Raw genomic sequence first — 14,708 nt, forward strand, 5'->3', positions numbered from 1 at the left:
TTTATTAATATAAATCATTATTTATTATTTTTATTTAGTATTAATTATTATTATAGGCATTAATTAATATAAATTTAGTTAATTAAAGAAAGAGAGAAAAATTTGTATTAGAAATGCTGTGTAAAAAGCTTTTTTTAAATCTATACACGATTGCCCGATCTTTATCGATATTAACATGTATTTGAACGATATATTTACAAGACACAATTAAATTTTGTAAAATGAAAATGTAAGATATATAAAGATTTTCGATTTTATGCTTGACGACATATTTTGCGTTACAATCGCTTACCTTGCAAAATTTGCCTTCGAGTTCCGGCCGAGTGCAGAATTCAGACTCACTGAGGTTCTTCTTGTGGAACGGCTGGCATTCTTGAGATTTTATAGTATTTAACGTGACTTTCTTGAGATGTGCCGTCTTGTTCCCTTGACGATCGGACACCATCCATCCAACCATTTGTAGTTTCGCGTCGAGCGGTACTTCCGTTTCGGATAGTTGAATCGGCTGCACGTTTTCTCCGAACTGGAGTGGCTCTATGAGCTGCAAAAGATCATTCATTCAATTATTATAATCTGTGATATATATCGCGAAAGGTATATAAGATTTTCCGGAACCAACAAAGATAATAAAAATTTTAAAATCTACAAGCGGATGTAGAAAACCGAAATTTTTTTTTTAATTTCAATGTTTTATACACCTGACCGACTAAATGCCATAAAGATGAATCAACTAATAATTTTTAATATTTTATTTGAAAAGAAAGAGAGAGATAATATTTTTATATAATTTATTTAAATATTAAAAATTTTATAAGTACTTGTAGCACATTTTAAAGCATAAATGTACCTTAAGCACACCAAGGCCGCTCGTAACGGGATTCTCAACCGGATTAATGAAATGATTTTGCGAGAACATTTCCTTTACAAAGATACTTTTGCCGCTGGGTTTGAGGCTGCTCGTACCGCAGGTCACGTATATAGAGTTCATAACGTTCCAAACATGTTCGAACGGCGGCACGCATCGATCTGATGTGAGGATGTGATGCTTGTCGAGTATCACGCCGGAACAGACGGGTCTACCGTCCCTTTTAATCAACGCGAGATACGGATACTTGCTGATATCAACATCGCCATCATTTTCTTGAGCTCCCTCAGCATTGATACCTGGCACGAATATTGATTAGCCATTTTTTTCTCTCGTCAAGATGAAGATTATTGTCTCTTATTGTTAGATAAAGAGAGAGAGAGAGAGAATGATAACAATTTTATTTTACTTTATATGCAATATAAATAAAAAAGTTTAATTTTTAAATGCGTGCAATTAATTTGCTTTTTTTTATTATATGTAATATATATAGTGACATATCGATAAAATATCACTTACCGCTAACGGCGACGAAAATCAGAATCCACGTGAGTCGTAACATTGCGAGCATCCCGTATGGGAACGTGGTCTGGACAGAATTTTAAAGATCCAACGCCACACTTTCATCACTGTTTATATATACGATCGAATGTGTTTACGCAGTTGCGATTATTAATGATTAATTATTTACACAATTTGAAAAGCGCAATATGTACGTCATTAAGAGCACAAATGATAACGTGACAGTTTTTTTTTTTTTTTCGATTTCTGAGATGATTCATGAGAGAGATGTCCTCTTGCGCGATATAAGATCATAAATTATAAATGTGTTTTTGGAATCATATGCATTATTTTGACTACGAGATACGCTCCCAAAAGTGAGAAAAGCCGCCGTTTCTTATATTATATTATGTATTTATAAAAAAAGAGAATTGAAAAAAAATCATGAGTATTCTCGGGTATTCGACATATGTAATATCATGGAACCAAAGTCAGTCCAATTATAATATAAAAGTGTTAGAAGGAGAGAATGATATATATGAAAAATAATAATCTATATAATAGATATATATCATTTTAACCTAAGATTAATTATATAATAATGTTTACTTATATATCTTAATTTACATATATTTTGCATTTGTTGTAGTCACTAATATAATAAAGATATACGTAATTTTTTTATTAAAAAATTGTGGCGTTTCAAAGAAAATGCGAATTATGAAGAAATTGGCGAGATAACACAGTGTTTGTGTAAATTTTGGTAACTTATGGAATAACACCGTTGGATTCTTGAGTGACTGATGTGGCTGACATATCAATACGCAAATACACTAATTGCACATGGAGCAATATGATCGATACGAAATCCGATAAGCCGTATACGATTCGTGACATTGATTCTTAGAGCCGCGGTAAAGTCTTCGGTTACGTGCAACCGCGATACAAGCGGTTCTCCAGTTGTTCGTGGAGAAAAGTCACAATCTTTTTTATATTTTTTTTTAATAAAAAGGATCACGTATATCTTTATTATATTAGTGATTAGAACAAATGTAAAATATGTAAAAAATGAACAGTTCAAGAAAATTGTTGATATTTGTGTAAAAAAAGCTATTATTAACATGTTTAATTTCTTATTGACAGCTTCTTTCAGGCAGAGACTAATGAAGTTCTAGCTAAAAAGGTGTGCATTAAGAGATGCAATGGACGCAGAGTTTTATTCTATGTACATTGCTATGATATATACAAGATATTCAAAAACCATCTTCGTCTTCCATATTTTTTGAAATATTCATGTTGCACGTTATTGAGGAACTGTGGTTTATATCCCTTTATGGAACGTCATTTCTATTTGGTAATGCGCATAATTTTTTTTTACATTTTGAGAGGTGAACAATACTTAACATAAGTTTTTTAAAATATTTCGAGCATCCCTCGCTTATGTCTCTTAGGCGGGAAACGATGTATCAAGTGATGAGCGCAAGAGCGAATGTAACACACGTACACATACACACAGGCTGTTTCGAATCTGTATAAACTGCTTTCTTTTTTACTATAGCGACGGAAGTCGTGTTATTGGCACAATTTCTTGGAGAGATTTCGCTTATATTATATCATTATACATTAGTGTTTATGTATTTAATTATTCTATCATCTGTAGATTTATTCCGCATAATGCGGAAGAAGACATTTTTATATTTTAACAAGATGATATATTTGTATACTTGCATTCTATAAGGTTTTTTTCATACATATTAATAATATTAACAATATACATTTAAAACAATAGGAAATTCTATATAATATCTATATTTTTATGTATATATTTACTTTTTTAAAACTTTACATAAGAAGACTATTAGAACTTTCTTATAAGGGGACTTATTCTATAGTGTTTTTGAATTAATACCTCGTTGTGAGCAAGACGGATATGTAACCAGCTGATGTTTTTATCAACTGAAAAGTATTTATTCAGAATAATATAAAAAAAATATAAATATAAACGTAAAAAACATCAGAAAATAAAATATATGACATATTAAAATATATAAGTGTGACTCTTATGAAAAATGACTGTAATAAAAATGATTTATATAATGACTATAAAAATACGTAATTTATAAAAAGTAGGATTAATCATGTTAATGTTATAAAATTGAGTTGTAGGATCACTTACGTTGCAAAATGTAGCCATTGTCATAGGAAACACTTTACCAGCGGTAAGATAGAGAGGTTCACTGGTTTTGATCATTAGAAAAATTATATCCCGCGCTTCTTTTGGATCCAGGATATACCATTTATTAGAATATGCAGCATAATGGATTCGACTACACTTTAATTCATCAAAAAGGTATTGAAGTATTAAGAATTATTTCACACAAAAACACACACACAATACATCTAGTACTTTAATATTTATAAAAGTTATCCATGTATATGTTAATACAATATAATACAATATTTTGTATGTGCGTGTCGTATGTGTGCGTGCATGCGTACATGCGTTGAGTGTATGTATAGAGTGCATGTCTGCCCCCCCCCCCCATGCGTATATATGTGCGTGGATATACTTATACTATATAAAATACTTATACTATATTAAAAAGTATTTGCATTCTAATATTATATACGATATATATATAAATATAAACATTATTGACAATGATTATTTGATAATGATTCATTGTTATTATCTTCGTAGTCATATTTTTTGATACAAAACTTTGTTTTATAAAATTTTGATCTAACATCATACATTTTCTTTCACATCGTATTATTAGCAAAAAAAATTACTATTTAGTACCATAAAATTTCAAAGATAATTTGGCAAAATCTTTCAAGTTCTTATTTATAAAAAATTGGTATATTAGTACAAACTTTATTATTTTTAGATTATATCCAAAATCTTCAATATTTTTGATAAAACAAAAAACTTTTTGATGTACACGAACTACTTGCAATAATATCAGTGCAAATAGAATTATTTTTATACCTGTAGAAAAAACGTAATACAACATTTTATATGCCAAAGATTTTCATAAATGCTTTACTTACACTAAGAATTAAAAATCCGTAAAAAGCGAAAAGAGTACCGAAATATAAAAATAATGCAAGCAGCATTAGATTAAAAGTGTCTTCTATAACAGCGATAGCTCTATAGAGTAATGATTTATGTGTTATCTAATTATGTTATATTTTATATCACTTTGTGCTTATAGTATATAACATATAATCATTTTTATACAATTACACAGTTTTATATTTGCATATTTGTATAATAAATAAAAATGTATCTATAACATATGATACAAGCATGATTACCTGATTAGTCGCGTGTGATCCACCACGCAGCTCTTTAAAGCGTTAGCGTAATTCGTGAATTTATCTAAATGCATGATACGGTTTTTCAGAATGTCTAGTTGGCCGCAGATATGAAATACCAACAGACTAAGAAAATTATCTATGCCTGTGTAAGGTAAAACGCCTAAAATCATGGAGATAGCTTGAGAAATGAATGTTAATTCGTATTGCGGACTTCTCGTTGTATCATATATATAATACGTCTGTAATGGCAATGGTTTGCCTGGATCAGTAATGTTCGTTAAATATCTCATCGAAAAACCGCAAGCAGGCATCAATATAGCAATGGAGAAGCATATTCCCATCATGCCGTACATAAACATGGTAATTATACGCGCAGTTTGCGCTCTTGTAACCATTATAATTCTTTCCCAAGAAGCTTTCGGTTTTACCCAATCGTTCGCAATCATATCCATTAAAGATGACATAGCTTTAACAGGATAATATGGATAAAGAAAATTAAATGTTATTATAAGAGAAAGTAAGAAAGAGAGAAAGAGGAAGAGAAAAAATATTAATATATCGAGAAAATTTTTGTCAAGAAATTCATTAAAAATTAAATCAGAGATAAAACTTTTAATTTATGAAAAATTTGAATCATAAAAACGTAAATTTTACACAAGATTTAAATAAATGTAATATATACTTAAAATTAGTATGTGTTGGCGAATTAAATTATACTTATAATGCTAGAGAAAGAGAGAGGGAGAGAGAGAGAGACATTGCAAGTATTTTGTAAAATCAAATATTTTATATAAAATACTATGCAAGTATTTTATTATCTTCAGCCATCTATTTTTTTTTTAAATTTAACATAGTCAATTAAATTAAATTGTTATTTTAAAATCTTGAAAAAGGCTAACCTTCTTTTTTCCACCAAAAAATTACAACTCTGAGCATGGCGGTGAAGACTGGTAAAGTAAATTGTAAATTGTCTATCATTAGCATAACATCTCCACGAATTCTTATCAAAGAATGTATGGCAGGAATCAAAATACCGATCCACAATGACATCACAACGACAAGCGCACGTAAATTGCGCATACACTTTTGCCATGTAGTTTGCTTGGTCTCAGGCCAAAGCCCGATCAGTTCCAAAGTACATCGATTCAACTTTACTGCCCATTCGAAATCTATCTATTCCAAGAAAATTCCATGAGCTAAATTATTCCTAATTTCAAAGAAAGTATTTTTAAATTTAAAAATTATATCATAAAACAAGGATTCAAAAAAAAATATATATATATTCGACTATATTTTTCTTCAAATTATACACAAAGAGAATGATTATAAAAAATGATACTTAAGATAACATTAAAATTTTAAAATAGCACTTCTCCTCTTATTTGTTCTTATTGTTTTTCTGCATAAATATAATTAGCATTCTATGCAAAAACTGAATTACTTCCAATTAAACAATTTAAAAATTAAAGAAAACTGATATTTATTGATAGCGATGCATGTCGATGTTTGTTCGATTGATTTTAAAACTTGTGGTCGCGTATATGTTTTAAGCAAGAATGTATTTTCGTCAAGACTAGTTTCTGGTATGACTTGAACGATAACAACGGCACCTTCATATTCCGTATTTTTTGAAGTTCTCATGTTGCGCGTTATCTAGAGACTGGCCTCTGTCTCTTTATCATGAAACAAAGTCATCTCCTATTCGTTAACGCGCATGCACGCATCTTTTTTATATGTCCGGGTCTATACCTACTTTTTTATTGTCTGGTGAACGGCCAGACCACTTACCATAAGCTTCTTTAAATATTCCGAGCACCCCTCGTTTATGTCCCTTTGGCGGGAAACGATGTATCGAGTATGCATGAAGAAAAACTTGGATATAATAACAGGTGGGTGATCGCGGCGGAAAATGATGTACCAAGTATGTGTGAAAAAAAACGTGGGTATAATAACAGGTGAGTGATCGTCCGGATCGCAGGGGCGAGTACAACACACGTACACGATACACGTACACGAGGTACGTACAACCGTTATATCTCACGCATGCTCTTGGACATACATTTTCGATTTTGCAGGGGGAAATTGTTTCGAAATTATATATAGTATTACCGTAGCTTTCTTCCTTACTATAGCGATGGAAATCGTGTTATTGGCACAATTTCTGGAGAGATCTCTCTTACATTATATCACTATACATATATCTGTGTTAATATGTGTGTGTGTTTAATTATACTATTATCTGTATATTTATATTCCGCATAGTACGGAAGAAGACATTTTTATACTTCAACAAGGTGATACATTTGAAAACTTGCATGTAATAAGGTGTTTTTCATACATATTAATAATATTATTAATATACATTTAAAACAATATTTAGGAAATTCTATATAATATTCATCTTCTTTTGCTTATATTTACTTTTCTAAGACTCTACATATAAAGACCACAAGAATTTTTTATAAAGGCATTTCTTCTATTATGTTATTAGTTATTGAATTAATACCTCGTGAGCAAGACGGATATGTAACCAGCGGATGTTTTTATCAACTGAAAAGTATTTATTGAAAATAATATAAAAAATAAAATGTAAATATAAGTGTAAAAAAATATCAGAAAATAAAATATGTATATTACATGTTAAAATGTATAAGTGTAACTTATAAAAAATGACTTATATAATGATTATAAAAACAGGTAATTTATAGAAAGTAGGATTAATGTTACAAAATTGAGTTTTAGGATAACTTACGTTGCAAAATGTAGCCATTGTCATAGGAAATACTTCACCAGCGGTAAGATAGAGAGGCTCATTGGTTCTGATCATTAGAAAAATTATATCCCGCGCTTCTTTTGGATCCAGAGTATACCATTTATTAGAATATGCAGCATAATGGATTCGATTACACTTTAATTCATCAAAAAGGTATTGAAGTATTAAGAATTATTTCATACAAACACACACACAATACATCTAGTACTTTAATATTTATAAAATTTATCCATGTACATGTTAATACAATATAATACAATATCGTGTATGTGCGTTTCGTATGTGTGCGTGCATGCGTGCATGCGTGCATGCGTTGAGTGTATGTATTGAGTGCATGTCTGCCCCCCCCCCACCCCTCTATGCGTATATATGTGCGTGGATTATATATGATATTAATTATCTAAATTATTAGAATACACGAACTACTTGCAATAATATCAGTGCAAATGGAATTATTTTTATACGTGTAGAAAAAACGTAATACAATATTTTGTATGCTAAAGATTTTCATAAATGCTTTACTTACACTAAGAATTAAAAATCCGTAAAAAGCGAAAAGAGTACCGAAATATAAAAATAATGCAAGCAGCATTAGATTAAAAGTGTCTTCTATAACAGCGATAGCTCTATAGAGTAATGATTTATGTATTATATAATTGTGTTATATTTTATATCACTTTGTGTCTATAGTATATAACATATAATCATTTTTATACTATTACACAGTTTTATATTTCCATATTTGTATAATAAATAAAAATGTATCTATAACAAATGATACAAGCATGATTACCTGATTAGTCGCGTGTGGTCCACCACGCAGCTTTTTAAAGCATTAGCGTAATTCGTGGATTTATCTAAATGCATGATATGTTTTCTCAGAATATCCAGTTGGCCGCAGATATGAAATACCAACAGACTAAGAAAATTATCTATGCCTGTGTAAGGTAAAAGGCCTAAGATCATGGAGATAGCTTGAGAAATGAATGTTAATTCATATTGCGGACTTTTAGTTGTATCATATATATAATACGTCTGTAATGGCAATGGTTTGCCTGGATCAGTAATGTTCGTTAAATATCTCATCGAAAAACCGCAAGCAGGCATCAATACAGCAATGAAGAAGGATATTCCCATTATGCCGTACATAAACATGGTGATTGTACGCGCAGTTTGCGCCCTTGTAATCATTATAATTCTTTCCCAAGAAGTTTTTGGTTTTACCCAATCGTTCGCAATCATATCCATTAAAGATGACATAGCTTTAACAGGATAATATGGATAAAGAAAAGCTGCTAACAGTTCACCGACAGCGCAATACAAGCACATGTGACCGAACGTGTTGACAACTACAGATATAATATATGCCAAGTAAGAGATCGATAAGCGACGTCCGTCTGCGAGCATCTAGTCATACATAAAGATATATTGTATGTATATATTTAGGTATATATATATTGGACATATGTAAGTATATATATAATATATTATATTGATATATATGTATATTAAGAACGGTTTACACATTATAATATGATATTAGATGACATAGCTTTAACAGGATAATATGGATAAAGGAAATTAAATGTTATTATAAAATAAAGTAAGAAAAAGAGAAAGAGAGAGAGAAACAGAGAAAATATTAATATATATCGAGAAAAATTTTATGAAAAATTTATTAAGAATTATATCAAAGACATAAATTTTTTTAATTTATAAAAATTTGAATTATAAAAACGTAGCTTTTACACAAGATTTAAATAAATGTAATATATACTTAAAGTTAGTATGCATTGGCGAATTGAATTATAATTATAATAATAGAGAAAGAGAGAGAGAGAAACTAAAAAAAATTACAAGTATTTTGTAAAATTAAGTATTTTATATAAAATACTATGTCAAGTATTTTATTATCGCCTGTTATCTATTTTTTTAAATTTAACTTAGACGACTAAATTATTATTTCCATTTGAAATTTTGAAAAAGGCTAACCTTCTTTTTTCCACCAAAAAATTACAACTCTGAGCATAGTGGCGAAGCCTGGTAAAGTAAATTGTAAATTGTCTATCATTAGCATAACATCTCCCAAAAACTTTTTTACATTTCTAACTTACACTCATCATTACAAATCCGTAACAAGCAAAGAGAGTACCAAAATACAGAAATAATATAAGCAGTATTGCATTAAATGTATCTTCTACAACGGCGATTGATCTATAAAATAATACGCGTGTCATATATTAATTTACACTAGAGAATAAACATTAAAAATTAAAATTTAATAAACTAAAAGCTTTTAAATGTTAATTTTGTATAAATATATCTTCGTAGCAGATTCCAAAGCTCTTTCCTTTTATTATTGGGATATATTTCTGCTTTAAATAGAGAAAAAGATATTTTATAGTTACATTTGCCGAGAAGAAACATGCTTCTCTCTACTGCCACAATTTATTACATTAAAGTAAAGACAAGCATATATTAGGCCAAATATTAATTATGTGGCTCGTTTTATGATATATATATTAATTTATATTGAATTAATTATAATTAAAGTTCTAAACAAGATTTGTTTTTATGTTTTATATATTATATTTGAATGTTCATATCTTTTCCTATAAGAATATGACTAACATATTTAAAAAAATGTACCTAAGTAGCCGCGCGTAAATTGCACATACACTTTTGCCATGTAGTTTGCTTGGTCTCAGGCCAAAGCCCGATCAGTTTCAAAGTACATCGATTCAACTTTACTGCCCATTCGAAATCTATTTATTCCAAGAAAATTTCATTATCTAAGTTATTCCTAATTTTAAAGAAAGAATTTTTAAATTTAAAGATTATATCATAAAACAAGGATTCAAAAAAATAAATATTCGGCTATATTTTTCTTCAAATTATACACAAAGAGAATGATTATAAAAAATGATACTTAAGATAACATTAAAACAAATATATCTTTGTAGCAGATTCCAAAGCTCTTTCCTTTTATTATTGGGATATATTTCTGCTTTAAATAGAGAAAAAGATATTTTATAGTTACATTTGCCGAGAAGAAACATGCTTCTCTCTACTGCCACAATTTATTACATTAAAGTAAAGACAAGCATATATTAGGCCAAATATTAATTATGTGGCTCGTTTTATGATATATATATTAATTTATATTGAATTAATTATAATTAAAGTTCTAAACAAGATTTGTTTTTATGTTTTTAAGATAACATTAAAATTTTAAAATAACACTTCTCCTCTTATTCATTTTTATTATTTTTCTACGCAAATATAATTAGTACTCTTTGCAAAAACTGTATTACTTTCAATTAAACATTCTAAAAATTAGAGAAAACTGATATTTATTGATAGCAATGCACGTCGATTGTTTGTTCGATTTATTCTAAAACTGCGGGTCGCGTATATGTTTTAAGCAAGAATGTATTTTTGTTAAGACTAATTTCCAGTATGAATTCAACGATAACAACGGCACCTTCATATTCCGTTTCCTTTGAAGTTCTCATGTTGCGCGTTATCTAGAGACTGGCCTCTGTCTCTTTATCATGAAATAAAGTCACCTCCTATTCGGCAACGCGCATGCACGCATCTTTTTTATATGTCCGGGTCTATACCTACTTTTTTATTGTCTGGTGAACGACCAGACCACTTACCATAAGCTTCTTTAAATATTCCGAGCATCCCTCGTTTATGTCCCTTCGGTGGGAAACGATGTATCGAGTATGCATGAAGAAAAACTTGGATATAATAACAGGTGGGTGATCGCGGCGGAAAATAATGTACCAAGTATGTGTGAAAAAAAAACGTGGGTATAATAACAGGTGAGTGATCGTCCTAACCGCAGGGGCGAGTACAACACATGTACACGATACACGTACACGAGGTACGTACACCCGTTATATCTCACGCATGCTCTTGGACATACATTTTCGATTTTGCAGGGGAAATTGTTTCAAAAATATATAAAGTATTACCGTAGTTTTCTTCTTTACTATAGCGATGGAAATCGTGTTATTGGCACAATTTCTGGAGAGATCTCGCTTATATATTATAAACAAGATTTGTTTTTATGTCTTATATATTATATTTGAATGTTCATATCTTTTCCTATAAGAATATGACTAACATATTTAAAAAAATGTACCTAAGTAGCCGCGTATGATCCATCACGCAACTTCTTAGAATGTCATAATTCGCGATATTATTCAGACGCATGAGACGTTTATTCACAATGTCCAGTTGACCAGAAATATGGAATATTAGGAGGCTAAGGAAATTATCTATGCCTGTATAAGGCATGATGCACAGAAACATGGCGATGGCTTGAAAAGTGAATGTTATCTCGTATTGCGGACTTTTGGTCACGTCGTAAATGTAATATGTCTGTACTGGCAACGGTCTTCCCGGATCGGTGATATTCGTCAAATATCTCACCGAATATCCAAGCATTGGTAAAATAACTGTGACAATCCAACCCGATACCATGAAGCCGTATCCAAATGTGATAATCATGCGTGCGGTTTGTGCTCTCGCGATCATCATCATCTTCTCCTGAGATTTTCTTGCCTTCATCCAGTCCTTTGCGATCATATCTATTATCGGTGCGACAGCTTTAAAAACATTAAAACGAGAAAACTAATAAAAATGAGGAAAGCTTACAACTAATAATTATATATCTCACGCATGCTCTTGGACATACATTTTCGATTTTGCAGGGGAAATTGTTTCAAAAATATATAAAGTATTACCGTAGTTTTCTTCTTTACTATAGCGATGGAAATCGTGTTATTGGCACAATTTCTGGAGAGATCTCGCTTATATATTATATTAAAAAAAATAAAAAAATCAGATATCAAGGAAACATGGTATACAGAGTGTTCCGTAATATATATAGAACTCATTTCAAAAAGGATTTAGCTTGATATAAAATAATAAAAATGTTTATATATATAAACATATGCCTCCATAAATTCATATACTAAATTCATCCTCAAATGGGTTTCGGAGTATATTACGGAGTACCTTATATATTTACAATTAATTTATTGACAAATATGATTATAAAAAGAATAAACATAAGAATATAAAATATTGCGATTAATATTGTTACATTGTATAAAACCAATACCATCTTATTATACTTTTCAAAATTTGATATAAATGAGTAAGTGTTTATTTCCATTTAAAATTTTGAACTTTGCGCTGTAAATAAAAAGTGGTTATTATAGCGTATAAGAGACATATACGCACGCACGCACGCACGCACGCATACATACACACGCACACATACATATAGATATATTACGTGAAATATTTTATTTTATTTAATAAGATCAAACTTGTTTAATTGCATCTACCCTCTTTCTTCCACCAAAAAATCACGATTTTTATCATGCAGATAGTTATCGGTAGAGTGAACTGTAGATTGTCTATAACCAGCATGATGTCCGAATGAATCCTCATGAGAGAATGTAGAGCGGGAATCACAATAACCGTTGATACCGTTAGGAAAACGAGAAGCGTGCATAAATTGCACATGTGTTTCTCCCATGTAGTTTGCACGCAGTTAGGCCAAAGCCCGATTAATTTTAGACTAAATCGATTCAGCCTCACTGCCCATTCGAAATCTATCTGTTACGGAAGTTTCAGTAAATTGCATTGAAAATTTACAAGTAAAGACGATTAATTGTAAGCGTCGTATTAATTGATTTATCGATTAAACAAATTTATCGTTTTCAATGCATGTATTGCAATATAATAAAAAATTAGAATATTAAAAATATAAATAATATGCGAGTAATTATTTGCACTCTTATAAATAAAATCATATATTATAATACAATTATTAAAAAATATTTTTGAAAATACTTTTATTATGCACCAACATATATGTGATAAAAGTATCTTACTTTTTTATTTTATTCGATAAAGTATAGCTTTTATCTAATTTTAACTTGACAATAATCAATTATGATATATTTACAATGAGAAGCACCTTGGTACGCGGAATATTTTGAAGCTTTCATGTTGGACGTGGTCTATAGACTGACGTTTATCTCCCCATCATGAAACGACGTTAACTTCTATTCAGCAAGAGATAACTGTGTATATATGAAAAAAAAAAAACCTTTGAAAGTGTGAGCACGATCAACGTGCATAAAGACGGATTTTAGAGGTACTAAACACCCCTTGTTGTGTTCGCCAAGTTTTTCCATGTAACAACGTTGAAGGTATTCATGAATAAAAAATGACATAATAACTGGTTTTAAATACCTTACTTGTAGACCCCTGCGTAGATGCACTACTTACGGTCTCACGCATTCGTAATCGATGAGCATTGTGTGTAGTCTTAACTATAGATACTTTATAATAAAAATTCTTGAGAGCACGAAACGAATCGACGCGTACAACGGAGGGTTTTAAAAATTCTAAAACGCTCTTTATCGTGTCCCTCGTGCGACAATGTTCGAGTTGAATAAAGTAGTCTCGAAGAAAATAAGTACCTGCGCGCTCACGCGATGCATAGCACACTTGTTGCATTCTCACGCACACGATAATAATCGATTTTCAGTGATGTGTCTTAACTATAGGCTCAACTTATAGTAATGAGCGATGAACTGTGTGTAGAATATTGCTTTCAGTGCGATAAGTAGAACAAATCGGTATAATTGCGACGAGAATAGATCTTTCTACTACTTTCTATTGCATATAGTACAATTGATATATAATTATTACTCTTTAATCAATTTATAATAAATGTTATATAAACAATAAGCACGTATTGATTTTATATTAATTATTGCATTTACTTGCCGCATTTATTTTGTCTGAATCTATCGATATAATGTCAAATATTTTGAAATATTTCTGATCTTTTTTGTTGCAGATGAAAAAATTCGCACCCTTCTTCGATATTCTGTAAATACATATATCTACAAAGTGAATTAAATCGATATTTTTGTTGCTTCGTAAATGTGAAGTAATCATACATATATATTTTTTATATGTGTAAGCATCATTCAAATTATATATAAAAAGAACATCAATTTTTCGAGAGAAAAAAGTTTCATCAAATTATTATAACTTGATGCACAAAATAATTTTAAGCCTTCATATATTCTAGTTTATTTTATACTTTGCGTGAATCAAGTCTTCTACTCTTTATACTTTATATCAATAGTTTACAATTGTTTTCTCAATATTGAGATGTAACAAAATAAGTAATACTTCCCCATT

At 30.1% G+C, this 14,708-nt stretch overlaps 3 protein-coding genes and 1 pseudogene across 3 annotated transcripts in view; all 4 read right to left on the reverse strand.

The window, feature by feature from the left end:
- LOC115241217 (chymotrypsin-2-like) overlaps positions 1-1,436 on the reverse strand; it is a 1,871-nt gene extending 435 nt beyond the window's left edge. Inside the window, exons 1-3 of the mRNA XM_029816872.1 lie at positions 1,385-1,436; positions 848-1,164; positions 293-541 (exon numbers count right to left, since the gene is read on the reverse strand). Coding sequence (XP_029672732.1) covers positions 293-541; positions 848-1,164; positions 1,385-1,436 — 618 coding nt within the window. The remainder of the gene's footprint in view (positions 1-292; positions 542-847; positions 1,165-1,384) is intronic.
- Positions 1,437-2,846: 1,410 nt separating this feature from the next.
- Positions 2,847-6,331, reverse strand: LOC115241125 (odorant receptor 43a-like). Its single transcript, XM_029816686.1, has 6 exons — positions 6,218-6,331; positions 5,590-5,863; positions 4,688-5,156; positions 4,421-4,520; positions 3,543-3,728; positions 2,847-3,322 (listed from the first exon to the last, which is right to left on the reverse strand). The coding sequence occupies exons 1-6, from the start codon at positions 6,329-6,331 to the stop codon at positions 3,269-3,271; spliced, it is 1,197 nt and encodes a 398-aa protein (XP_029672546.1). The 3' UTR covers positions 2,847-3,268.
- Positions 6,332-7,189: 858 nt separating this feature from the next.
- Positions 7,190-14,708, reverse strand: part of LOC115241211 — a 7,785-nt pseudogene continuing 266 nt past the window's right edge.
- LOC115241219 lies at positions 11,552-12,142 on the reverse strand. The gene has a single exon (XM_029816874.1). The coding sequence runs from the start codon at positions 12,060-12,062 to the stop codon at positions 11,580-11,582; it is 483 nt and encodes a 160-aa protein (XP_029672734.1). The 5' UTR covers positions 12,063-12,142; the 3' UTR covers positions 11,552-11,579.

This window comes from Formica exsecta, unplaced genomic scaffold (assembly GCF_003651465.1).
Source record: "Formica exsecta isolate Colony F162 unplaced genomic scaffold, ASM365146v1 scaffold47, whole genome shotgun sequence".
Lineage (NCBI taxonomy): Eukaryota > Metazoa > Arthropoda > Insecta > Hymenoptera > Formicidae > Formica > Formica exsecta.